The following is a 27411-nucleotide window of genomic DNA, read 5'->3' as shown; positions in this document are numbered from 1 at the left end:
CCCCTCCTGCCCTGGAGGGTCGAGCCCCGGCAGGAACCTTTTACACGGACCCTATTTTCCCCTCATTTGCAAGGGTTCAACTCCACTTTCTATGGGAGTTGCACTTATGAAACCGAGTGGAGAATTGAGTCAGGAGATGGAAAGAATTTTCCCTACCCTGAATCATTGTTCACAACAGCCATAAACTAGTGGCAACTTTAAGGTCTTCAGAATTCAGATGGTCTAAGAGGCAGAAAGGAGAGAGATTTGCCACCACAAGGAATACTGTGAAGGCAGTAGCTAAAACTTGTTACCCAGCCAGATCCAGCCTTCCCAATGGCAGCAGCGGAGAGTAGGTCAGCAAAGACCTAGAAAAAACTTAACTGCTCATAAAACTTCCTGAGGCACCTTCTGTCTTAAATAGTGAGTCTGAGCCAATCACAGAAGCCAGAGGTCTCCTCCAATTAGGAGCTTTCTGGGTCATGCCTTTGGTGAGCTAGGGTCCACCAGACCAACCTCTTTGTTGGTACCAGCAAGCTGCCAGGTGGTGTCTGCAGGCTGGGGACCCACAGACCCTCACACAACCTAGAGCTGGAAAACTTGAGATAATTAACTACAGTGATGCAAAGAGGGCTGAAAAATACTGCAAGTTCATCAATGCTTTATAGAGAAGTATCACTGTTTTAAAAACAAAGTGTTGGAGAACTGGAAGTCAATACAGAGTGTAATGCAGATGAGGTGTGATCAAACAGTTCAGAGAAGTCATAGCCATGAGTCTGGCTGATAGGGTTTGGCTCTGCAGAAATGTGTAAAATACATTCATAGGGAAAGACAGTTATGGACAGCAGGGAAATTGCCCAGCCTGTTTACAATGAAGCCATGAATTGATGAATCAGCCTTGGTAAGAGAGGCCTGGCAAAGTTTCTAAGATGCTAAAAAGCTGAACAAGGGATGTTGAAATGCTGAGCAAAAGCAAGCTTACCACCCAGATTCTGCACAACTACAGCTAACAAGAGAATGGAGATACTCAAACTACAAAATGTAGTGTCTGGCAGGCCCACTAACTACACAGGCTCATGAGAGGTAGGTACCAACCCAGTTTCTCTCCATACTCAGCTGAACTGCTGTGCTGACACCAAAATAAATACTACCCTCTCAGGGTCAAAGGAACAAGACCTAGATCTGAGAATATTTTGCTTTACAGTTAAAAAAGAGCGATTAGATGATGGTTATTTATCCACACTACCAAGATGAAAAACAATACTCATAAAAGGAAGATCCAGGTTTTTGTGTGTGTTTTAATCTACCAAGTGAGACAAAGGTATATTGTTTCCCTTTAGTCAAAAGTGATGCTGCCATTTTTAAATTTTGTCTCCTTCAGTGTACTGAAACTGATGTAAAAGAGATATCATTTGCATTCTAGTGTGCTGGCTTTGATAATAGATTTTCCATGTTGATTTTTCTGTACGAATTTTCCTTTTTGTCTCTGTTCAAACTGTATATATCTAATTTTGATGATATTCAAACAAAGCTGTCAGTTGAAGTGGCAGGTTTGAAGTTCTGATACAGTGTAACACACAGCTCCCTCTGCTCTCTCTCCCCTCCCCCTCCTTATTTACAATTTGACATCTAATGTGTTTGTTTGAAATGTTTAAATGTACATTTCCACTCACATATTCTGAAATCCAGAGAGAGTGCAGAGCGCTAGCAATCATCAGAGATTCCATTACAGTGGGAGAAAGAAAGAAAGAAAGAAAAGCTTTATTTTCACTAGGTTAAAATATGTTTTCACATTTACTGTCCTTTGCAGAAATTCTGGCTTGTTTTTATTTTATTAGAAGTGTCACAAGATCTAAAGGTGTCAGAAGGTTAGTGATATACACGCCAAAGATCAGGCTGATCGATAAACGGGCCTACTAGTGGAGAGAGAAAATTTAATATGAAATTGCGCATACAGTAATGGGAGCGAGAGACAAAAGAGTTTCTGAATAATTAAAAAAGTTCAGAATACGCAAACTCTGTTGCTGTCGAAGTGTTTTTTTCCCCCCAAGCAGTTGATGTGGTAATTAAGAATTTGGTGAGAGCCCGGTCAGGTCACCTCGTTCCTGAGATCAGAGCCCCATCAGAAATTCTTTCAAGTGTCCTTCTGCGTCGCCGAAGATGACAACAGCAAATCAATAAGTACTTGAAATGAAAGGGGTTGTTGGCCAGCCCCCGAGGCTACAGATTTTCACACCGCCAGCCTGTTTCTGAACTTCCAGCATTCCTTTGCACTGTCTCTCATAAGAAGAGAGACCTTTTATTCCTATTCTCATGCGAAGGTAAGTGCTCAGTTAGCATATCTATTACATTATGGTCTCCACATGCTTTGCTTTGCTTCCCTGCTCCTGGCTGTGGCTTGGGCTTTCTTTCCAGGAAGGTGAAAGTATAACGCAGTCTATGCTAAGGGCATCCCGGTTAAAGAGCTGCTGCTGTACTTTCTCCAGTGAAAACTACAGATAGATCGCTCTGGATATTAGAAATTCTAGAACAAACTGGGCAATATTTGCACTTCCTCTTCTTTTCTTCTTTTTTTTTTTTCAAGAATTAATAGAAGAGGGGTAAGAGCTCAAAGCATAGAAAAATAAATACAGGAATCATTGTGTGAAGCTTAGATTACTTTGTGTTAACAGAGATTGCTCTGCATTGATTCACACTGTCATCCTTACCCCTAATGTGCCCTGATTTAGCAATCTTTCTAACGACCAACATCCTCAGGACGTTTTAATTAGGTAATTCATTAGCGAGTCAATACAGACATTTATATATTCTTTTAGCTCAAGTGGTTAAGCACTAATTTCGCAATGATTATAAACTACTGGAATATGCAAGGCATAGTCATTTTAATTTATATGCAAATCAATTGGTCCATTTGAAATGCTTACTTTTTTAACAATTATTGTATTGTAGCATCGGGATCAACGGCCTGAATGAACAATTTGGAAACAAGATCTGGATAGGAAAGAAAATTTCGAGCAGCCAACAAATCAATAATGTTTGAGGCTGTTAAACACAGCTAGCCATTGGTATTTACATACTCGCTTGTTGTCAGTTAGGGAGCCGGCGGGGGGAGGGGGGCGCTGGGAGGGGGTGGTTGCTTGCGAGGGTTGAGATCATAATCCAAGAGAGAAGAAAGTAGATGGTAGTCGCCACACTTCCTAAAATAATAATACTGTACCTCTCTCAAGTCCCACACTGGTGGGGATTGGCGCAGGGTACAGAACGTTTGCCTTGGGTATTGCTCCCTATTTGATCCTGGGTTGGGTTGGGTTGGTTTTCCCTGTCCGTGGGAGAAGCTCTATCAGTTTGACCGTACCAAAGCATCTTAATTCCAGTTTTGGTTTGTCCAACAGCTGACTTCAAGAATTAAAATACTACCACTATGAATCCTCGAGCACTTTTTAACCAACATGCCCTCACTCCTCGCTATGCCAGGTGACTGGAAATGGATCCTATTAATAATAATGTATTAAAACGGCTTTTTCTGCATGTTGGAAGATGAGTAAATTTAGGCGTTTTCAAATCATTGCAAAGGGAAAATGTATGTCTGTGGGACTGTTGTGAGGTTAGAGGCGTTATCGGTCCGGAATTATGGAGTAATCCGAGCCAAAGGTGTTTATGTAAAACTGTGCCAGTCTTGAAATGCAGAATTGGGATCATGTCAGACTCCTGCTACAAAACTGCAGTAGCCCAAGTATTCAAAACTGGTCCCGCGGATGGTGAAATGTTGCTCATAGCTACCGTTCGTCCGATTGTTTCTTTAAGTTGTTGACATTGTCTGAGGCAAATTGGAATACAAATACAATCACCACGGCCTTTACCTAGTCCAGAATTCTAATATTACATTTACTGCCTTGGCAGAAAGAAAAAAAAATGGAAATGCATGTATTAAGTCAGCTCCACAGTTTCCAGACACCCTGGAACCCCTATTCCACAGCAGCATGTCTAATGTATTCCCTGGTGATTCTGAGCATTAATTAGTTGTTTAATAGGAGTATGACTAAAAATGTAAAAGAAGGATTAGGAGCGTGAAACGTATGTCCAGCTCCTTCCACACACTCGAGGAGGGAATGAAAATCACCCTGTATCTTATGTTTCTCTAGGAGCCATTTGCATTTCCCACCAGCTGCTCACTTCAGCTGTACCGATTCTGGGCCAGTATAAGTGCCCAGCTCAACTCCTGATCCCGCTGCAGCCCCGACATGGGGGTAGCAACAGCACACGGCCAGGCGAGAGCCCAGACAGAAACGGGACAGCTTCAGCAAGCGGCTGCTGCTTTAAAACCTCTGAATCAGGAAAGTGGGGGGACTTGCGCAAGCACAGCTGTGTATGTCTCTCTGTACAGAGTTCTCTCGCGCATTCTTCGGAGGCTTCAAAGCAAACCCAGTCACAACACTGGGTATTTATTTACCTTCGTTATTATATCCAGTACCTATATGAATTAAGACACACAAATACGCATTTATTTCACCGAAAAATACGACTGAAGGTTGTGAGGACCGATCCGAATATTTTTCATCGACAGCACAATTTTAGGTGAACTCTGGTGGATTTTCCTCTCTTCTGTTTCTTCTTCAGATTGGTTGAGAAACTTGTCTTAACTTAGCATACCAGTCCCAAGGACAGAAATCCAGAGTGCCAAGAACAGATTATTTTTTTTTTTGTAAAGAAAACTCATACACATACATTTTGATTTCTTTCAAGTAAATCAATTTGTTTGCGGCGTGTTTAAATGGACAACGCTTAGCGTTTAAATAGATTTTCTACCCGCGTCATAAATTCTTGATGATGTTAGAATGCAGTTCAGTTTCTTTAGTAGCTAAAGAGGATAACCCTTTCCATAAAATTACTTTGTCAGCTCTTAGCCTTTTTCAGAGTAATTTGCTTTCATCCTCAAAAATTACTACCACATTTAGTACTAACTAAAACTAATTCAAAACATGAAATACTTCAAGAAAATTCCCACAAACGTATTATGTGCATCGTCAGAAGTAATGAAAACAAATATGTATTTTTTCAAGTAGTGCAGCTATATACGGGAAGTCACTAAAAATATTCAGCAGGAAAGTAAATCATTTGTCTGGTTTAAATATATACTTTCCGCGTCGTGCTTTTTTTAAAAAGTACAGAGAATTCAATAAAATCGAATTTCAATGGATGGTGATACAAACTCAACTTAATGTTTTGGATATTATATTGTTTCCTTAAACGATGTATTACGAATATCAAACGTTAAACGGAAATTTCCAATAACTTCAGTTGTTTCTCATAAGTATATATATAGGTGTGTGTGTGCAAAAAACCTAGGGATATAAAAAATATCGCACACAATGTTTGTTTGTAATCACCTTTCACACCGAGTAGTACATATGTCCGATTTTTATAGCACTTTACTAGCGAGCCTATACAAATAAAGTTTACAAATACCTATGTTCTTTCCTAATGACAAACAAAACATTACATTTAAATTGCCAGGCAGTTGTTCTTGCCCTCTATCTATAGCTTCCTACAGTAGCACACATTTTCAGAAGCAAATGTAAATATCTAGATAAGCACAATATTGCGGGGGTAATACCGTTCTTGCAGAACCCTTAACCTCGTCATTTTAAAAAATGAGTTATCAGCGACCCTATGTGAACTTGTTGGGTGCATCTACAGCAAAGGAAATTCTAGACTTAAATGAGCTTCGGAGTCTTGTACATCGCAATCCCTTCATTAAAACTGGCCAGTGCCTCCCCTTCCCAGCTGCACACTGGGATCCGCAATGTGTTTTTCAGTCTGGTCCGAGTTGACTTTGAACTAGTGGAACAGTCCTGAGCGAGAGCAAAATGACCTGGCCCTTTGCACAGACTTCTCCAGCGCTGCGTTTCCCACCCCATCTCTCTCTCTTTCTCTCTCGAGCAAGCACACACAGACCACTCTCTCTCTCTCACCTCGGTTTTCTTCTTTAGGTCTAACTATTCTTCCTTTGCTTGTTTCTTCTTCCCCTTTGCTGTTTTTTTTTCTTTTTCCCACTCCCCCAAACACACACACACACACACACACATACACTTTCAGGGTTGTTGTTTTTTCTCAGAATTTCTATTACTCTTCATCCTTTCCTGCCTCATCATTTCGATTTTCGCGCGTGTGTGTCAAACATACAAATGCTAATATAGCATAGAGGTAATGTAGATCCTGCTCTTAATTGCCCTGCCTTCACTCCGGTTTCTTATTCGGTGTCTATCTCTCTTCTACAGCCTGACTATTTTATTATCTCCCTTCTTCCCGCTTCTCTTGTCTATGTGTCCCTCTGCCTGGCTCTTTCTTTGCAGATTGTATCCCCCCCCCCCCCCCCTCCCGCGCGCAGCTCCCCTCTGTGTATCGCTGTCTCTGCCTCCCCTTCCCCAGCTCCACTGCCCCCTGCACTCCCCCTCGGCTCCGCTCCTCGGTGGAGTGAGTTTGGTGGAATCTCTGCTGACGTCACGTCGCTCCCAATGCAGAGAGGGGGCGAGAGAGAGGGAGCCGGAGAGTAAAAGAAAGAGCGAGTCAGACACAGGAAGATCTCCGATCCCACAGCGAATACACTAGCCCTCCGCCCTCCCCCCCCTCCACGGAACCCTGCACTCTCGTTTGGATCCTTTATTACTTCTGCCCCCGCGTCGCTGGCGCTGCAGTCAAGCCAGCCCGCAGGATTTGCTCGATCTCGAAGAGGAGAAGGAAGAATAACGGGGTGGAAAACTCAACTAGTAGCCGGTAAGTGGAGGCCCATCCTTCCCTGGGATGTGAGATAATGCGAGTCTGAGAATTGGTTCCACTGTGCGGGGATCCTCCCCGATCGGTGATTTGTGGGACTCTCTGATGTCTCTTTTCGCGAGCTAGGGCCGTTCCAGACAGACGTGAGTCGAGCCGTTCTGGGGACTTTACACTGTTTTTCAGTCATGGCAATAATGATCGATGGGGGCAGTTCAATGGCAATAGAGAAGATCGTGAGTTGTCTCGGAAAACGGTGCATCTCCCTGAACCTTCCTCTACCTACTTCACGTTAATACATCTGGAGGGACTGGCGTTCAAGAGATAAAAGGAGTCAAGTCACTGAGAGTGGGGTGTTTTTTTTTAAAAGGCTTCTAATGTTTTGCCTAGGGGGAAAAAATCCAGCTATTAAATGAGGCCTTGAGAATACTACCTGCGAGACAGGCCCTTTTGCAGAAGAGAGTTTAATTATTTAGATCAGCTCAGATTGGTCACAATTTAAAAATTGTGTCTTTTAAAACTGCTTTTAAATTAGTGCGTTTGGTTAATTTAGTTTACTGTTAATTAGTTAGATTATTAATTGTACGTTGTTTGTGGAGGGAAAATATTGCCTCGATTACATTCCTCACCGTGCTTTTTTCCCTCTCCCCCTCCAAAATAAAATGAAAATGTTGTGGATCGCTTCCTCTCTAACTATGCGTACCTTAATTTCTTTCCTAAACGCAGCATTCCAGAACATTATTTTTTAAATTAAGGACATCATTTACTGTAAGGAAACTTATATCAAGTTAGGGAAAGAAGTCACCTAAAGCTTTAAGATTTTTACCTAGTTTCAGACAATTGCATATCTGGGAAGTAAAAGAGTGTTATGCACAAAGGAATTGCATATGCTTTACATGAAAAAGTGTAATGTGTATGTCGATAAATGAATAGCCTTACATATAACCTTCAAGAAATATTAATACAATAGAAATAATCTAAATCGTTGTTCTGTGTTTACTAGATTGTAAATAGCAAGGCTTGTTTGTATTTCCAGTATAAGGAAATATCCTTTATTTACTCAAGTAACCCTTACTCACGAGAGCAGTCACTGGGACTCACTACGGATTATTCGAGTGAATAAAGATTACAGGATTAGGCCTTAAATTAAGCACCGATTTCGTTTATGAACCACCTACAATAACACCTACCATATTACAAAAACTACTTACTCCAAATTATGACCGGTAGTTCTGTGATATTAAAATGTTTTGCATATGATTTGCAAGATATTTGCCAGGGCCTCAGATTAATTTGTTTCTAAAATAACACCAATGTGTAAAACTCACCTGATATTGCTTATTATTAATCCAGGTCAGCTATAGTTTAAGTGCTCGGAGCAGATTGTTAATTAACTGAATTTCCCCAGCAATCCAAGAAAAAGAAAATACTTCAACCGTCTATGAGTTTGCTATTTGTTTTCATTTATAAAAATAATTAAATAGTTTGAAAGTGACAAAATGGATAGGAGAAATTAAAATAAAAACCAAAGGGGAGAGCAGAGCCACTACTAAATGATTCAGCGTTGTCATTTCTGTAGTCAACGGAAAATTGCCTCTTCTTTTATGCCCATTCCCCAGTTGAGATTTCTTATAAAAATTAAAAGAGAGAAAATTAAAATCAGCGGTGTGATTGGGATTTGAGCGGCTGAAGCCAGGAGAGTAATAATTCTGACTAACAAAATATATTCATCCCAGGACAGCAGCATTTGAGGGGAGAGAAAAACTTCCCATTCGAAAAAAAAAAAGTTGTGCATCTCAATTTGTTAGATAAATTAGCCATCAAGGAAAGCGAAGAGGCAAGGCAACTGAATTTGTCATGCAAGGCTTGTCTTGACAGAGCCGGTTTAAGGACCATCAGAGAGGAATTAAGGTTTTCTTAATTGCCTTCCCCAAAAATTTAGCCACAGCTCATATACTAGGCCCAGCTATTGGAAGGAGCATGTAATACAGATCAGAGTTCTTCCTAAATCCTTCTTTGGCTTTGAATATCAATTCTTGCGTCATAATAAGACTCAGAAATGTCCTGAGAAACATACCTTGACCATTTTTTTTATTTTTTATTTTTTAATTCTCACTTCCTAGGAGAAAATCCGTGTTATTTACAGAGCTGCAAACTGCGTTGGAAAATGTGAATGTTGGTTGGTTCAGCCATACTCATGTAGATTATTAATTATTATTATTATTTTGTTATTTTATTATTATTTATGTAATCAAAAATGTTTGTAAACGCCAGTCTGCGGCATTTTAAGCACTTGCTAATAATTCACCCAGTTCAGACAATAAAAAGAAGAAGAAGAAGAAGAAGGAACGAAAGAAAAGATTACCGAAATGATGATGACATGCAAATTTCCCCAGAAATTATCATAAGTAAACATTTGAAGCCTGGACTAATAAAATCCCATCTGTGTTACTTCATATCGAGTTAGTAGAGAGCTGTGATAATGAATTTTGTAATATCTCACGAACAGACATCTCAATCAGGCACTAATCCTGTGATTTTACTGCAGAATCACTAAATCTGGAGCAGCCAAACTGCTGCTCTTTGGCACAGGGATAGCGAAGGCGCACCTCCTGCCGCGACCAGCAAGTGCTCCCAGGCTGGGGATCCTAAACTGTCACAGACCGTGTTCCCACTGCCTGGCCAGCTACATTAGAAAGAGGACGCTCATGGCTCGCATTGTCAGGTTTCCCCAGGACAGGGAGGCAGCACGTGTAATGAGCGGCGTATCCTTAATGAATACAAATGATTTTCTCCCTAGGATACACTTCTGCAATCTGCTCGTGCTTCTGTTTTACCTGCTCTTAACTACAACTACTCCATTGGTGCTGGGTTTACTGTTTGAACCTCGTTGAACAGAGAGCGGAGCACAACGGGGTCTGAGGGTTTCCTAGACCAAAGGGGGCCGTGGTAGCCTTTAGAACGTAATACAGAGAAAGATACAATGAAATGAAATTGAGCCTGGCGCAGGGTTGTATTACCCCCTAGTAACCTTACATTATTTTAAAGTAGATGATTATTTGAAAGTGCGAAGCCCCTTTTGTGCTACTTATAGGAAAGCTAAATCTGCTGCATCAAATGTTACCGTCTAATTTAAACTCAGTTTGTACATGCCAGGTATTCTATCCTCTGAGCAAATTATGAATCAACAAACAACCGAGTTAAAATGTGCTAAGGAAAAGTTTGGTTGCAAAGTTTTAAAATAGTAGATAAGTGTTTACAAACGTCCGTTCGCCATTCACAAATAAATTCCGCGACTCTTTAAAGGGAGTAAAGGCAGAAATGTTTGATCGCCTTGATCATTGTGATCATTATGACTGCCCTTTAATACCAGTGTGTCCCTTTCTGAGTGAAAAATAGGTGAACTTGATTCTGATTTTTTTAAATGTATTTTGTAAAAATCGTTACGAAAATATGTGAGCAACATGCTTCACACTGACTACAGCACTGCTCCTTTGAGGTTTGATTTTTCTTCAGTAAGCATTTTTAAAATAAAATCCAATAAATTTTATGTTTTACAGATAACGGGTGATGGAGTCCAACTGTCGTAAGCTAGTATCGGCTTGTGTTCAATTAGGTAAGGACAATATTTCCGATCGATTCATATGGACATATTATTTATGTAGGCAGACGAGTGGTTTATTCGAATGTAAATGTTTGTGTATTATCCGTATGAGAGAGAGAGAGAGAGAGAGAGAGAGAGAGCAAAATATGCGCGTATATTTTTATAATCACATATTACATTTACAAATACTGATGTGCAGATTGATCAAATATTATTTTCTCTCTATGCAGAGAGCTGATACTTTAATAGTCAACAAAATTAAAGATAAATATTTTCTGGACTTTTAAATTATTTGTACTGCGGTGAAATTCACGCGGACTGTAATGTTCACAATAATGGTGCTTTGGCAGAGTTCTTCTACGTTTGACAACCTCTCCTCTCTGTCTCTCTCCCTCTCGTCCTCTCTCTAGTAGGGGTGCAACCCTCTACAGTTGAATGTCTTTTCTCCAAAGACTCTGATATTAAAAAGGGGGAATTCAGTGACTCTCCAGAGGGCAGGAAAGAGGCAACCAGCAGCAAGCTTTTCGGGAGGCAGCATCCCAGCGCCAACGGTAAGCGAGAGCCCCCCCAGGCCGCCTCCCTTCAGTCCCAGTCACCTTCTTATCACTCACCCTATCACATGTGAGTGAGAGAAGGGGAAGAGAGACTCCAACAGGTTGGATGCTTAATTGTTCCCTCTTTGTTAATTCCTTTTTTTTTCTTTTTTTTTTTTAACTAAAAGCCAAAGGGCTTGTCTCAGGTGTGCAGTGACCTGTCCTGGTTGGATTCTAGTGAAAAGTGTCTTGGTTGTTATTTGGATAGGGGACATGCAGAGGAAGTTTCCCAGACTCCTTTCACATCCTCCACACTCTTGTTTGGGAAGGTAGGCCGGTCCTGAGCTAAAACGTGGTCCAACAGCGACCTCTGCTGCTGTACATCTGCTCCACTGCTCAGAGAAGTAACAAACGGGGGAAACTGGACAATGCAGCCCACTTGCCAGAAAGTTAACTGGGTCCAGGTTTTTTGCTGTGGGGCGTGCAACGCAATTAAAAATGGATATTCTTCGCGAGGTATTTTCCCCGTGCAAAGAGCAGAGTGCACGTTGTGAATAACAACTTTCAGGGCCAGCTCGTGCGCTATTTTTTTTTTTTTTTTTTTTTTTTGCTAAGGGAACACTTCCCACGGAGTTCGAAAGGGGGAGGGGAGAGGGGTTGCCTGAGTAAGGAGTGCAGGCAGGGTCTGTCGAGTGGACTGTCGGGCTGTATCAGCCTCCTTTTGATGCGACCCATTCATACTCTTTCAATGCACATTTTTGCTGTGCTTTAAAATGTTCTCTTTGTGTACCTAATCGGAAGTGTTTGCGTCAGCATTTTTTAAAATTAAAGTTCACAATAAAAAATTGTTGCTAAAAGTTCAAAATAAGAATCATTTTGGGTAACTATCTCCGCTAAGTATCGGAAATGTCTTTTTTCTTTTTTAAAAAAAGGGGGGGGCACAGGAAACCTTTTAGCTTCCACTGTAGGAGGATCTCTCCACCCCCTTTTTGATTCAAGTTTTAGTGGCTCTAATATGTGAATACAAAATGTAGTAAAGAAATACATCAATGCAAACATATTACAAAGAAGAAAACAAGCTCTCTATTTCAAGTTCCTATTTAATCCAAGAGGAGCATAATTTTGTTTAAATAAAATACTGTATATTAAAGTGAATAAATAGTACAGGAAACTGGACTGAACTAATAATGTAAGTATTCCTGGTCTTGTGGTTAAACACTTACTTGTAAGAATATAGTATTAACCCTATTTGGCTAAATAGCTTAATATTTCTCAGATAACATCCAGTGATTTGCAATTGTTCGTTCCCCCATTCCCCGTTTGGAAGTTTTAATCACTGTTTGAGAGCTCCTCATAAAAATAAATGATTAGACCAGAGGATAGTTAAACACCAAGATTAGAGACAATTCCAAACCCTAAAGTATTATGACCCAATAATTTGTCATCCCGAAAAAATACATGATATTAAATTGTGCACAAATAAGGTTTATCAGTGTTTTGCACTTTTTCATCCACACGTAATAGCTGTTAAATAATGTGGAGAGGAAGGATGACATTGGTTTATATATGGTTTGAGAATAACAAAGGCCTTTTTACCCTTCACCTTTTTTTTCCCTCAATGAACAGGTGGTCTTAATCAAAGACTATAGCAGGAGCTAATGGGAAAGTGGGGACCTTTCTGCTATAATAAATTTATGAGTCCTTACAAGCCAGTTTTATTCTTCTAAGTTTTTATAAAAATAATATCCACATATGCTCTATGACATGGTAGCTTTTACTTCCCTTGCTGAGAAACAAATGGTTATTTTCTTAACCATTAATTATGAGTCTGGATTATTGTATTACATGTAAAATTTCCTGCCTAGTGCAATATCGATAAGTCTATTTTTTCCCCTTCAGACTGAAGGGGAAATTGCTATCCAAACATATTTAATACCATTAATTAAAATATGTGTTAAAGTAATGCTGAAAACCTTGAGTTTGTTGGCAATTTTTGGGAATTTTTAAATGGTAACATTTCGTGGAATTTGTTCTACATGGAGCTATGTATAAATACAGACCGTTATATTAATACCTAATGAATAATTATAACTCCCGAAATGTCCTCAGTTGTTAGGATGATTTATTTGAAAGTAATATAAACCCTATATTTCTTTATTTAGCTAAATTATTTTATTTTCGTTTTCTGTTTTAAATCTTTTATTCCACCTTATTTTTGTATCGCCTGGTTAGAAGGAAATGCAGCAACTTCATCTTTTATGTCATTTACTTCTAACAAATCAAGTCAGGTATCAGAGACACGAAACAATTATTCTTTAGGAGCATATCCTGCCATAGTTTCTTTTGTACAATTACTGTTGAGGTCACTGTGACTTTGGAGAAAAAAGATATGTAAGGGGGGGAAATCACAGTAAGAGAGCCTACAAAATACAAATGATTGTTGAGTTTCTGCAAGTGCTGAACATGTTCATAGCTCAGCAGAAAATAAAGGCTTTATTAAAATAAATGGGAATGTACACAGTCATATTAATATCTATATGAAAATATTCTTGCTACAAATAATTTTAAATGCAAATATTCTAATCTTATATTTAGCCATAACATGGAATATAGGAAAAGTATTTCTTAGTGACAAACCACATAAAACTACTAAAACTGTGTAGTGCGAGGGGAGGGGGGGGTCAGGAGGGACGCACACAGCCACAAACATTACATTTTATAAGTACTGTTTATTATTATTTTATTTTAATTTCTGTGCGGTGCCCTGGCCTTTTTGATAGGGCATGCTGAGTATATGCAATAATTATTTATCTTTTTGTAAATTCCACTTTAGAAATCATGTTACGTAATTAATAACCCAGTCATTGAATAGCAGGCTCATAATATATAATGTTGAAATAACATGTTGCGTTATTCCATCGCTCTCAACATCGCAAATTGATTAGTTAAACTTGTTTAATTATTTGCGGCTGAATATTCAATAATTTAACATCACTTTTAGAAAATCCCCCACTCATTCATCTTTATGTACATATTCCCCTGCAAAGTTAGGTACACCACTGTTTAAAGAAGGTATTTATCACTTATTTTTACACAAGTTTAAAGCTAACTATGCAAGCTTGGTAGCCCTCTGTCGCCCCTCCACTCATAGTCTAGTTTCTTATAAGAACCCAATATCAACAGTTATCCTAATGTAGGTGTGTGAGTGGATGGCTAATAGATGGATGGATATTCAACCAGATCCCAGCCTAACTGAAAATCTCTGTATCCTATTAGTTCAGCGAGATACAAATTTCAGGGGCACTGCCAGTGCAGATATTGTGGAAAAGCCACCTGAGACCACCAAAATGTCACCATAGCTAAGTCTGCATGCCAGGAAGTACAGTGTGCTGCTTGAACAGTGTCAGTACCAAAATGTAATTTAGGATGGCAACCGTGTCCAAAAAGGGGTAGAGAAACCATTGGCATTTGGCTTCCTAACAGCAGCCTGGCCAGTTAGAGGGAATCAGAGAAAATAACCTTGAGAAGAAGGAAAGAGGGAAACCTGAAGAAGAAAGGACTGAGTAAGGTAAAAGAAAAGCATCTGGCCTGGGAAAGAAAGAGAGTCCTAAAAGAGCAAAGGAAGGCCTAGGACTAAGATAGAGACTGGGAGCTGAACAGTGAAGGTGGGAGCCTTTGAAGGAAGAGAAATGAGGTTTCCAGTTTCTAAATCAGCAACACACTCTGGTCATATACTACATTTCAGTGTTTCCGCAATTGATTGGGACTGAGTCTCTCTCCAGGGGCAATGCGATTATAGCAGCTCCTACCCCAAATTTAAGTTTCCCTTCAAATATTCTCTGCAAAATGAGAATTAAAAGTTACTTATTGTTCCTTTGATTTTTTTTTCGTCGTCGTCGTCGTCTGACAATAATAGATGCAGCAGTTGTTAGACTGACCCCAGGGAAAACTAAATGTATAACGAAAGCTTATTCGTGAGGAGGAATATACTAATGGAACAATCTGATGTCTTCTTAATCCTATGTAAAAAGCTTTGTCGTCTTCCTAATATTGACTGAATGGGTAATTAATGGCTCTTCATCTAGGAGAATACCCGGTAATCCAAGATAGGCGAAAGACAACAAGCCAAAGGTAAAAGACAACAGGACTAGCTGGAGACTCTACATAAGAACTAATTTATCCATTTAGGAGAGTATTACGTCTAGAAACAATGATCTTATAGTAGATGAAGGCAAAAGTGGGAAAATAAATACCTGCAGTATGTCTTGCAAACACAGCGGTATCCAGCTAAGCAGGTCAGCTGAGCTCCTGTTTCAAGATTTCGCTCTCTCTTTCCCTCTCTCTTTCTCTCATTCAGAGATCAATTTAAATCTGTGCAGAATTTGTAGCCCCCTCTCCCCCCGGCTAACGGTTACAAATGATCAGGAAACATAGGATTTACCATAATGGATCAAACCACTGGTCTGATATCTACTCCGGTATCCTGTCCTGACAGTGACCAGCACTAGCTCTTTCAGTGGAAAGACCAAGAAACCCTGCAGAAGGAAATCTGCCCACAATCAAAGGTGCTGGGTTTTTGTTTTGTTTGTTTGTTTGTTTGTTTCACCCTTTCCGAAATCCCCATTGCACAGAGGTTGTGAGGATCTGGAATCTAAAGAGAACCAAAGATTCTACCAGAATTAAAAAATAAACAACTTCTGACATTTTAATTTAAACCTTTAGCAGTAATGTATTACTTGGGTTCCTACAATTAGGTTGAGGGGGTTTTTTTTGTGTGTGTGTCAGCTGACAGCTTTTAAAATATTATTTCGCTAGGGAAATAAAAACTTCATCTCAGATTAAAGGTGGGTATTTTTGGATTTATCTGATTTACGGTCACCATGACAACTAATGCCGAATGTTAGCTACCCTCATGGCTGGGGCGGAGGAAGGACAGGGGGCGAAGCAATGGTGGAGTTTTAATCACAGTATTGTAAATAAGTGACTGTAGTCTTCCCTTCTGACTATACCTGAAAATGTCTCTATTCCTACTTCCCCCCACTCCAACCCTCCACTACACACATGTTCAGGTAGAAATGGATCTAAGATAGCCCATTAGGTTCCGGGAGATGCTTCATAGCTGGGACCAGCAATGATTCTATTCAAATTCTTTAGGAAGGTCCTATATAAAAAAATATCTCTGGTGATTCTTTAACACAATCCAGATTTTTACAAGGGGACCCATTTGATCTATTATCTGGAACCCAGATAGGAGAAGGAGTTAGAGCCAGTTAGCGCCACTAGAGCAAAGGAACCCAAAGGGAGTCCAGGGTTTTGTCAAAAGAATCTTGACAGAGCTGAGGTTTTTTCTTCCATCAGCGCCTAATATTCTAACAACCAAGGGAGTCTGCAAACTATAAATCGCCTAATCCTTCAACTCAGAATTTCAAATGCGCAACAGTCACTAAAACTGCGTGCTGTGCACTATATAGAAAAGCATGGTTTTGCAGTCACTTACATGTGTAATTATTCTTGACATACTAATAGAAACAGGAAAGCGCTGACAATAAAGACGTCAAAGCAGGGTAGGGTAGGGTAGCGTAGGGTGGGGTGGGCGCTTGTTCTTTGATTAATTAAGAATTTGGACCAGAATGTGGGAAGGGAGAGGGACACTAAAGAGACAGACATACAGACAAAATTTCCAATGTATAATCTTTTAAAAATGCCCATTAAAAAGGAGCGTGGTTGGCCACGCATCCTCATATTCTTCCATTGTTAAAGTCCCTAGCAGAGTAGCTGTTGAGAACTGACCGTTTCGTTTCATTCTAAGATAAAGAACAATCCCTAGGATTCTGTTGCAGGGCGTTTCCAAACGGGGTTGAACAGTAAAATCTAACACTAAATAAGACTAAAATGCATAATCGGTTGCTTAATACAGTGACAAAACAGCATGGCTCTATGTCAGACCCCAAAAAATCCTCCAAACCATTTGTCTGGAAGAGGGAAAAAGAAACCAAATCCAATCTCTTATCAGAGAACATTAAATCCCATTGCTGACTACGAGTTACACCGTGCATTTGCGCATGTGGAGTCTTGTGTACAAAATTGACCAACGTTAAGCTTTATGACAGAGGCAAAAAAATCATAATGATTTATGACCAAACAAGTTACAATTCAACATAGCATCCCATTACAGAGGAACCCACAAAGTGCATAATAAGTGCCTTGCAGTTTCCAAACCATACATATGTCTTTTCGTTAAATCCCAGGATTCAAGGAAAGGTTTGCATTTCTAAACTAAAAAGCTCCGTCTTCAAAAATATAAATGAAGAATAGCTCTTCCCCCTCAACACACACACACACACTTTGCCCATACTCCACGTATAAAAGTGGAAGCCCTAGATAAAAATAGAAGCCTTGTAATCTTTCTCCTCCAACCCCTCTCCCAGATCGCTTCTGTTCTTTAACCAGAGAGAGATTTATTCCTTTACAAATTGTGTAAAGGTAATAAGGGTCTCGTGCTTCTCTAATTTTCCCCGTTATTTGCAATATAACCCTGAAATACAGAATTAGAAAATAGCAATTGTTATATTAGCCTTGTCCACCCACTCACCTCCCGGACTTCCCTTAAAAGACAGAACTTACTTTGCTGAAGTTCTGAACCTCCAAATCTAACGCGCAGGAATGTCCCAGCCTTGCGTTTAAAATAATGACACTGTGAGGCATTGGTTTCGTCCTAATGGAGTCCTTTCATTAACAAGGGCTTCGGGGATTTATGAGTACAGGACCACAGTAGTACAGCGAGGTTAAGAAGAAACTGGAATATGATTAGTAAACAAATTGTGCAGAATGGAGCTGGATTCATATTGACTTAGTTATAGGTCATCTGCTGCCGGTGCAAAGGGAGGAAATATTTACTTTGCACATATACTTTATGATCTTGGGGGAATTAGAGGAAATTCAATAAGAAAACGGCTAGAATCATTTAAAACCCCCTATTTAAAAGACTTAAGCAAATTAGAGTCTTATCAGATTAAAATCCACTACAAATGTAAGAGCATTGTCTCCATCGAAACGCTGTGGGGTCTGAGGAAAGAGATTCTTTGCCAAATCTCAGGGATAAAACACGTCATTTAAACACCAGATAATGAGCAGAATGTAAATTAATTTAACCTTCTTTACCAACAGGCTGCTAAAGTAATATGTATAATTTAGCGATAAGTAAGACTGCAAGCGATAATACAGAGAGAAAGAGCATCAGCTAATAAGAATGACCTGTCAAAAAATGAATAAAAGAAAGGGAAGCTTGGAAGTTGTGTTGGCTTAAGAAAGGTCACATCTGTGGGAAACTCCCAGACATCTAGAATTGTGAAGAGTAATTATAAGTATAGGAACAATTTTAGTAAATTGCACATACAACTTCGGTGTCTGGATTAGGTCGTGCCATTAAACGGAACTCTTCCAATCAATGGGGTGCTACTTAAAACCCCCTGGCACTGCTATGGCCCACTCCCGAGCCTATTGCAAATATTTGGGATAAGGTGTTTTCTTGCAACTAGATTCAAAGGAGACAAACGGATAGGTTCAAATATATTTGCCTCTTGCTTTATCTGCGGGACAAGCCCATCTTCTGATTGAAGAACCTTCCAGTCATGTGGCCAACATGGAAGGACACACAATGTGAGATTTGCTGAAGAACTCCCCATATTTCTACTATCTCACACCAATAACTACTGCAGTAATATAGCAGGACACAGAAACAAAATCAGAATGTAGGAGGGAGATTAGCTCTTGGTTGGTGCTCTGAGACGCAGCCTATGGGAGGGTTTTATACTGCCGCCCATCACCGTAATATCTCGGCGTTAGCGGTGTCTGATTCCTCGTAGTCACATTGTTGCTCTATATTTCTCCGTTCTCTTTCCTTTGGATAATTTTGGTTTTACTTAGTAATTTGTTCAAGACGACAGGAAAGAAAATGGTCTCTAAAAATAAAAGGAATTTAGAAAATGTCTCTGTGATCAGTTGTTTGAAATCTCCTTGAAATGATGGATGGTTATATATTGCATAAAAATGAGATTTTCTTGGTTTTGTTTTCTTTGAAATTATCACAGGAAAATAAATAAGATAGTAAAAGAAAAGTGAGAAATGTCAAGGTTTACAAATATAGTGTAAGGATCAGCTAGAGAGAATCTCGTTTATTACTTTCCAATAAAATTTAAAAGATTGCTATAATTCGAAAACTACCAATTTTTCGGCAAAAAAATCCGTTAGTCAACCTGGTATAACACTGTATAATTTATTATCTATTTGATTTATTAATGGTCATTTAGACTTGCGTGGTATTTTCGGTGTTGTCGTTTCTATTCAACAAATCTGTAAAACGAGACTGTAGTACTAAACACTTGCTAGGATCATGCGTAAAAGGATGATTTCTCGTTGACAATCTAGGTTTTGTTTGTTTGTAAATCGGATTTATAACCTGCCATTTGTCTTGTTCGCAATTATAGAAAGGCTTTTTAAGACTAGGGTAATATCCATGATAGTTTGGGTTGAAATTTTAAGATTAGTTCGGTTTTATTTGTTTCTTCTTCTTTCTCTCAGCAGCCTGCTTTTCAATGTAGAAATGTGTGAAGCCAGCAAAGTATGTTGTTCCCCCATATCACTGTGGAACGTTAATAAATGTTATTTATAAAAATGTGTGGGTATATATAGACATACTCCCCAACACACACATATGCCTTCACCCCCTTTTGGAATCACCTCCTTTAAATACCCAATCTCTTGCAATTTGGGCACGGCAGGTTTCACAAGCCCCTTGTTCCGCAGAGTGAATTACTTAGCCCAGCCCTGCTTCTCTGATAGGTCGCGGTTATTATAGTCTGCCTTCCGCCTAGCGCTTCTGATTGGTCCGGAGCGACATCATTCCTGCCCTGAGCAGCGGGTCCCGGGCGAGGGAGGAGGGAGGGAAGGGGTCGGGTGACATCACTGCCCGGGGAAGGCCTCCTCTGGTTTTAAGATGTTGGGCAAACAGGGAAGCGGCTGAGCTGATCGGGTCCATTGCTCGCCTGGGTGCTGTGTGTAGATGTGTGCACAAGAGAGAGTGGCTGAGCTGGGGAGGGCTGCTCCTGCTGCTGCCTTGGATATAATATCATCTACCTGCCCCTGTCACTCTGACACTTACTGACTGACACTGCCATCGCCTTAGCGTGTCAGGCAGGAGACTTGGTTCCTATGGTTATTCATTATTATTAGGAATATTATTATTATAGGGTCGATTTTTCCTTTTTTTTTCCGTCTTTTTTTTCCTCTTCCTGCTGCCTTCACGCCACAAAGAAAACCCCGTGCGCCTCTGTGTATATTTTCCTTGAGACTTTAGCTAAGGCTGGCTGGACTTGCACATTAGACTTCTTAGGACTCTTTCAGTAGAAAGGGTAACAAGCTGCTTCTTGAACACCGTCCACCGCTGCTGCTTTTCTGTCTCCCACTGGACCAGGGAGTTGAGCCTGCGCCTTCTGCAACGCTGCGCCTTGGAGAGGGGGTGCAGTGTGTATATATCTATATATACATCGCTATACATATATATATATACATAGAGACACACACAGAGAGAGAACTATTTGGCTTTCTTTTGCCGATGAACTTCATGAAAGATCCGTTAAGCCTGGAGCGCCTGGGAGCCGGGAATAAGCTGTGCTCCACTTCACCTTCCTCCTCCTCCTCTTCATCCTCTTGCCATCATCACCAGTCGGCACTGGTCATGGCTTCAGCTGTAGCGCCGGGGCAGTCTCGCTCTTCCCTGGACTCCTCCAAACACCGGCTGGAGGTGCACACCATCTCGGACACCTCCAGCCCCGAGGCCGCAGGTAAGAGAGGGTCCATCCCGGGTTGCGGCTACAACCACCCATCCTGCTGCCTCCCCCCGCTTACAAACCCCCCGTGGTAACTTCTGCATCATCCTGTCCCTCAGCTCAGTCTCGCTGCTGATCCCCCCTCCTCCGCAGTCTCTTCTTATTTTCTCTTGAGTGAAGGGAGGTGAATTGGAACCGCGCTGAGGTTCCTCTGAGCGTCTCTCGTGGCAGCAGAGCCCGGCTGATTGCCTTCGGTCTGTGTGTTCATTGGGAGCATAGGGAAAACCCTCCCCCCGTATAATGAATTGCTTCTGCAGGGACTCTCCGGCGGGTTTGCATTGGGATTCACTGCGGCTCCCATTTGGCTACAGATTGCCCCAGCATCCAGCTGCGGAGAAAGGGAGAGAGACCCCTCGGCGCCCTTCAACCGGGGAGTTATGGGGAAAGAGGGTCCACAAGGCGAGAACAAGGATATTCAACCGGGACAATTATTTAGTCAGATCCTCAGTGAACCTTAATGCGCGAGATACAATACATGTAGGGACTATCATTTACTTTTGTATTTGGAAGGGTATTTGAATCAAGGTCTGATTATAACTATATTATCTCCATGAAATACTACGTGCGTGTTTATTATAACTACATATGTACAGACAAGGTAACGCTATGTATCTGGATACAGAACTATGTGCATACAGATAAATATTATATCTACATCTTCTATCTGTATTTATATAATCTGCAGATATAGCCTCTCTCTATAACCTATAGAAACGGATACATCGATCTATGCGGTCGAGAGAGTGTGTGTGTGTGGGGGGGGTGTATATGCCCACCTAATTATCTTAGCTGTAAATACAAGGTTAACAAAATCCAGTCAAATGAGCCTTCTCTCTGTAGGGAAATAATTGCCACATTTTCTCGTAGCATTAAGGAGCAGCCTTTTGAACGCTGGGTGCCCTTCTTTTACAGAGAAAGAGAAAAACCAGCAGAGTAAAAATGAGGATGCCGGGGTTGACGATCCCTCCAAGAAAAAGAGGCAACGGCGGCAGAGGACTCATTTCACCAGCCAGCAGCTGCAAGAACTAGAGGCCACTTTCCAGCGGAATCGCTACCCGGACATGTCCACCCGAGAAGAGATCGCCGTCTGGACCAACCTCACCGAAGCCAGAGTCAGGGTAGGTACAGACGCCGAAAGCCCGGTGCTGCCTGGCGGTGGGGGAAGCGTTAGACCGACTGCAGCTGCTTTCGATTTCAGTTTGCGTTCCAAACTTCAGAGCCTTTGCACAAAAGCATCAGGGAGCAAGACATTTATGTCAAAGCGAGACAGATTATGATCTCCCTCCTTGGAATATGGTGCATTGCACGTTTCGCCCTTACTGTGCAATGTGTTCTCTTCCTTTTGATCGAAATGCTAATGAAAACATTAGCCAAGAAAGCAACTTGAAACAGGCTTCAACCTGTGCTGCCTCTAATGAGAAAAAGACACAACGTACACAAGGGCTTTTATTTCCTCATAGGCATTCGGGGCATGCCCTTCCTTGCATTTTCTCTTTCTTTTGGTTTCATAACTACCCAAGCGCTTCCCCCCCCTTCCCCCCCTTAGATTTATGGTACTATCACAGTGCTAAGATTTATCAGGATTATGGGCCAAATCCTGATCCTATACAATCCCATTACTGTGAGGCCCTCGCTCAAAAATAGACCCAAAATATGAATCCAGAGATCCTTGCTATACCCATGGTTCATTTATTGCTCTACTTGTACAAGGATTCTATAAAAATACAGTAAACAGAAAAACGTGTTTTATTTGTGGGAAAAGTCTATTTAGTCTTAAATGCTTTGGAATTAGATTAGACCTATAAAATAAATTAATAAAGGCCTCTGTTTTAAATTAGGAACTAACTTAATCTACGGAAATTTAGAAGTAAACATATATTTTAATTAAAAATAGTCAAGTTGTAGACTTCAGACTAAACTGAATAGTGGAAATATACAGTGAGTAATTAAGAAATATAAAAAAGGGAGAGGAAAAAATCAGGCTATATGTGTTGTTGATGAATTCAAGTAGAACGGGATTGCAAACTGTTTGAATCTGTCTGGTCTCATTGTTATTTTAAAAAGTAGTCTCCTTCATTTAGGCTGTTTGTTGTTGAAAACAGTCACTTTGCTTTCTTTGTCTATCGTTAGTAGACTCGTGGGTAAAATATCGGATTATAAAATGTTAAGGTAATTTTACCAACCACTTCACACTCTATATTTTTATTCATGAAGTGCAATATAACTGATGGATGTTTTGTGAAGATAGCTGGAGAAACATTTGCTGCTTTAAATTGACAATATTTTGTGAATGTGAGTGGGGCATGATATTGGTTTATAGCTGTGTGTAAGCAGTGTCAAGGATTAATTGTACAGTTAGAGATTTGTAATGTAAAACATCGTTTGTGTAAACAAAGAGGAGCGAGGGAAGGCCTCTAGTACACAAAATAACTTTGCAGGAGGCTGGCTGACAAATCAGACACCAAGATGTGGATTGGAAAGATTTGCAGAAAGGCACACGTTTTAGCCATTGTCTGGAGGGAGGGACCTTAGATCTCATTTAGCACGTTGTTAAAAGGCAAACTTTGCCAAAAAGCAGGAGGACACGTTTGTTTATAAGAGTTTGGGGTTTTTTGAAGATTAGCACATGGGGAGCTTGCCGTTTAAACAAGCTGCTGAGATGTATTCGTATTTTCCCTCTATCTGTAATCGGAAATATAATTTTTCTCCCCTGGCAAAATTCTGCAGGTTTTCTACGCGTTTTGCATTCGATTTGCAGATTTGATGTGTGTTTTTTTCCCACTTAATGTCTCCCGTTTGTAAAATGACAGGGAGCAAATGTTGTAAACGCGATGTCTTTTGTGGCGCGAATGTGTGTTTCGGAATCACAAAAGAAAAACTAATTTGCAAAATGTGTGCTCTAAAACAAATATTTTATGTGATGATCTGCAGCTACCACAGTCTGAATGTGCTAGAACAAAACATCGCTAAAGTATGCACTGCGGTTCCCGGAGAGTTTCTTTGGCGATTTTGCAAACTTCAGGGAGTTGTAGATTTGAATAACCATTTTAAATACAAATGTCTGTTAGTAGTGAAAAATACAATCCCGTTTTACACTGGTCACTTCTCTTGTCAAAGGAACACGTGATATCTTTTGTATTACCTTCACCGTTAGCAAAGTGCTGTGATTTTAGTTTTTGCATAACTAAACCGCGCCTGACCTTTTATCTATTTATTTATTTATTTATTTATTTATTTTAAAGGTTTGGTTCAAGAACCGCAGAGCCAAATGGAGAAAGAGAGAAAGAAACCAGCAGGCTGAGCTTTGCAAAAATGGCTTTGGTCCACAATTTAACGGTCTAATGCAGCCCTACGATGATATGTACCCCGGCTATTCTTACAACAACTGGGCAGCCAAAGGCCTGACCTCTGCCTCCCTTTCCACCAAAAGCTTTCCTTTCTTCAACTCTATGAATGTCAACCCTCTGTCTTCTCAGAGCATGTTCTCCCCTCCAAATTCCATCTCATCCATGAGTATGTCTTCAAGCATGGTGCCCTCTGCAGTCACTGGGGTCCCTGGTTCCAGCCTCAACAGCCTGAATAACTTGAACAACTTGAGCAATCCCTCTCTGAATTCTGCAGTGCCAACGCCAGCCTGTCCTTATGCTCCTCCAACACCTCCTTATGTTTATAGGGACACATGTAACTCTAGCTTGGCTAGTCTGAGACTTAAAGCCAAGCAGCACTCCAGCTTTGGATACGCCAGTGTTCAGAACCCAGCTTCCAACCTGAGCGCATGCCAATACGCTGTGGACAGACCCGTGTGAGATATTAAAGTATAAAATACTGAATGGGAATCCCTCCCCCTTCCCACAAAGACTGAGAATTATACTAGAAAGTAATGGGCACTATAGAGAAAGAGAACGAAAGAAAGAAAGAAAGAAAGAAAACAAAGAGAAAATGAAACCACTGAAATAAGATAGTCCCTTTGTTTTCAAAGGACCTCCTGCAGATTCTGACATATTTCACTAAGAGTATTTCCAACAGTTACAAGAACACACACACACACACACACACACACACACACATATGGACAAATGTTTGACTGGATATGATATGACATTTTAATGTTACTATAAGCTTGTTATTTTTTAAGTTTAGCATTGTTAACATAAAAAATGACTGAAAGGATGTATATATATGGAAATGTCAAATTAATTTTATAAAAGCAGTTGTTAGTAATATCACAACAGTGTTTTTAAAGGTTAGGCTTTAAAATAAAGCATGTTACACAGAAGCGATTAGGATTTTTCGCTTGCGAGCAAGGGAATGTATATACTAAATGCGACACTGTATGTTTCTAACATATTATTATTAAAAACATTGTGTGAATATCAGTTTTAGAATAGTATCTCTGGTGGATGCAATGATGTTTCTGAAATTGCAATGTAAAACATGCCCTGTGTATAACATTTCGTACAATATTATTGTTTTACTTTTCAGCAAACATGAAAAATGTGTTTTATTTCATGGGAGTAAAATATACAGCATACAATTTTGTCTGGAATTTTTTTTATGAACTAACTGCATAGTGGTAACTACTTCACACTGATTGACTGATAGATGACACTGGATCCCCTTCTTTGGAAACACGGTGCAGTCATTTTTACTGTAATACGTATAAATTACAGTTATTTCCCCACAAAAAAAAATCCTTACACTAAAGTTACATGCTAAATAAACTCCGGCCTTGGAACGATTGACTTCTGCAAAATAGACAGGATTCCATTATTCCCATGAATAGCTCAGCAGAACATGGATTATTTGAGATTGGTGGACTCAAGCATTTCCAACGAAAAACAAAGTTGCTGCATCCATGTATAGAGTGAATGGCTCCCGCTGTGAAGGTAGCTTTTATTAAATACTAAAAAAAAGTTTGCAAAAAAACACCTCCTATTCAAATCCCACAGTCACCTTTTTTTCTTAAGTAGAGAGATCTTTCATGTAATATTACATTTCTATTTCCAAATTCCTTTTCAGACATTAGCAGAAGCAAAGACCACTCCAAATAACCGCAACCTCTGAGAGCCCAAGAGGTTGAGAGGTTAGCCTGAAGTTTCCTGAGCCTTGTACTGCAATATGTAGTTGAGAGAAAAGGTCGTGCTCTCTGTGTTTTGTTTTAAATAATATTGACCCATTAATTCTAAACCTGCTTGTTCGTGAAATTATACAGGATTATAGTTTGCCATCTCCAGGACAATGAAGTAAATCAAGATGAATTACAGTTTGGCCCTCCCATCCGATGACATCTGAACGGGGAATGAATGTGTGCGAATGTTAAGAGCCTTGTGGGGAACAGGGAGGGGGAAGAATGGAGGTTGAGAGATAACCTTTTTTTTATGGGGTTTTTGAGTTAAAAAAAATCAAGAATTAATTAAAATATAAAACGCTTAACAAACTGCAAAAAAAATCGCCGGTTTGCTGTGTAGGGGGGATAAACAGGCTAGATGGGACCTGAGACTGGAAGGTCCTCGAGTGCCTGTCCCTGGAGAAGCTGAACCTGTGTGTGTGTGTGTGTGTGTTTCTTTGCGGCTGGGTGTGTTTTAGCTGCTGTAACTTTACCTATAGGCCGAGCAGACACTGCGCCTTTGTTCTGCACGGAATCGCTGCCACTTAAAAAGAGATCTCAGATAATACCCCTGCTTTATGATCGGCGCTCGCTGCACATTAACTTTTCTTTCTTTATTTTTGGAGGAGTCGCGGCCAGACCTGCAGACAGGGATCACGCGGCGGAGGGAGAGCAAACAAAAAGCCCTTTGGACAACGGGTCACCTTCCCCTTGTATTCCTTGGCGGTGGGTGAGAGGCAGGGGCAGCCAGACGGATTTGTTCAGTCTGCAGCGTCCTGACAGTTCAACGGGCCTGGGGAGGAGTTGGTGCCAGCGGCTGGGGGGAAGAAGCCGGGAGAATGGGATTCCGCTAAGAGTGACCCCCACCCCCAAGCAGGATAAGGGCGCTTAGTGTGTCTTGGGGGCGTTGGGCGGGGGGAAGAGCGGGGCCACTTCTAGCTGCTTAGCCCTAGTGTTAATTAATTAAGCCAGAATCAATGGATCCCCGGGCGAAGGTTCCTAAAATGGGAGACTGGGGTGGGCAGGAGACCGTTTCCCCACCATCGTGGGGCTGGCCAGGGCAGCTCCCGGGACAGAGCGGGGGGGAGCAGATGGCGCCTCTTTGGAGCCCAGAGGCAGGCGGGCCGCTCCGGACCCCAACTTTCCCCCCCAGGCCAAACCGGTTCCAATCGATTTGCTGCGCCATGTCAACACTTAAATGCTGGTGAGTGCGAGGGGGGAGTTGTTGGGTCCCCCCCACCCCCTGCTTCATGATTTCGGGGCTAGTTGCGTGTTAAAGTGCTAGAAACCCAACCCTTTTAAAAAGCTGGGTCGCACTGGAGCTCATAGTTTCCCATGTAAGTGCTAAAACATGGCGAGTTCAGAGCCATCCTTATCTGCCTTTACTTTCTTCCACGCTCGCTCCATGGGACAGTCGCATGTTATTAGAAATCCCCGAGAAGAATGCTGAAATATTTACCCCCTCTCTGTCTTCTTCCTACCAATATTTCCCTTCGGTGGCTGTAGTTATTACAATTATTCCTTTGCTTT

At 40.8% G+C, this 27411-nt stretch overlaps 1 protein-coding gene across 6 annotated transcripts; it reads left to right on the top strand.

The window, feature by feature from the left end:
• Positions 1–6612: 6612 nt before the first annotated feature.
• On the top strand, positions 6613–25295 carry PITX2 (paired like homeodomain 2). Of its 6 annotated transcripts, none has more exons than XM_024216947.2 (5): positions 6613–6753; positions 10311–10366; positions 10768–10905; positions 21687–21892; positions 24017–25295. In XM_024216947.2, the coding sequence occupies exons 2-5, from the start codon at positions 10321–10323 to the stop codon at positions 24578–24580; spliced, it is 954 nt and encodes a 317-aa protein (XP_024072715.1). In that variant the 5' UTR covers positions 6613–6753; positions 10311–10320; the 3' UTR covers positions 24581–25295. The 6 variants fall into 6 exon arrangements, with proteins under 6 accessions (XP_024072715.1, XP_024072712.1, XP_024072713.1 ...); XM_024216944.2 differs by having other exon boundaries at positions 10765–10905; XM_024216945.2 differs by lacking the exon at positions 6613–6753 and adding an exon at positions 6944–7098 and having other exon boundaries at positions 10765–10905.
• Positions 25296–27411: the final 2116 nt, after the last annotated feature.

The sequence above is a fragment of the Terrapene carolina genome, unplaced genomic scaffold, assembly GCF_002925995.2.
Source record: "Terrapene carolina triunguis isolate 2854851 unplaced genomic scaffold, T_m_triunguis-2.0 Scaffold706, whole genome shotgun sequence".
In the NCBI taxonomy this organism is placed as follows: domain Eukaryota; kingdom Metazoa; phylum Chordata; order Testudines; family Emydidae; genus Terrapene; species Terrapene triunguis.
The sequence above is the reverse complement of the archived record's forward strand: the minus strand, read 5'-3'. Positions and strand labels throughout refer to the sequence as shown.

Coding starts and splice junctions, on each gene's coding strand:
- PITX2 (XM_024216943.2), top strand. CDS start 20,501: ATGAACTTCATGAAAGATCCGTTAAGCCTGGAGCGCCTGGGAGCCGGG. Junction 20,730..21,686: donor CTCCAGCCCCGAGGCCGCAG/GTAAGAGAGGGT, acceptor CTTCTTTTACAG/AGAAAGAGAAAAACCAGCAG. Junction 21,893..24,016: donor TCACCGAAGCCAGAGTCAGG/GTAGGTACAGAC, acceptor TTTATTTTAAAG/GTTTGGTTCAAGAACCGCAG.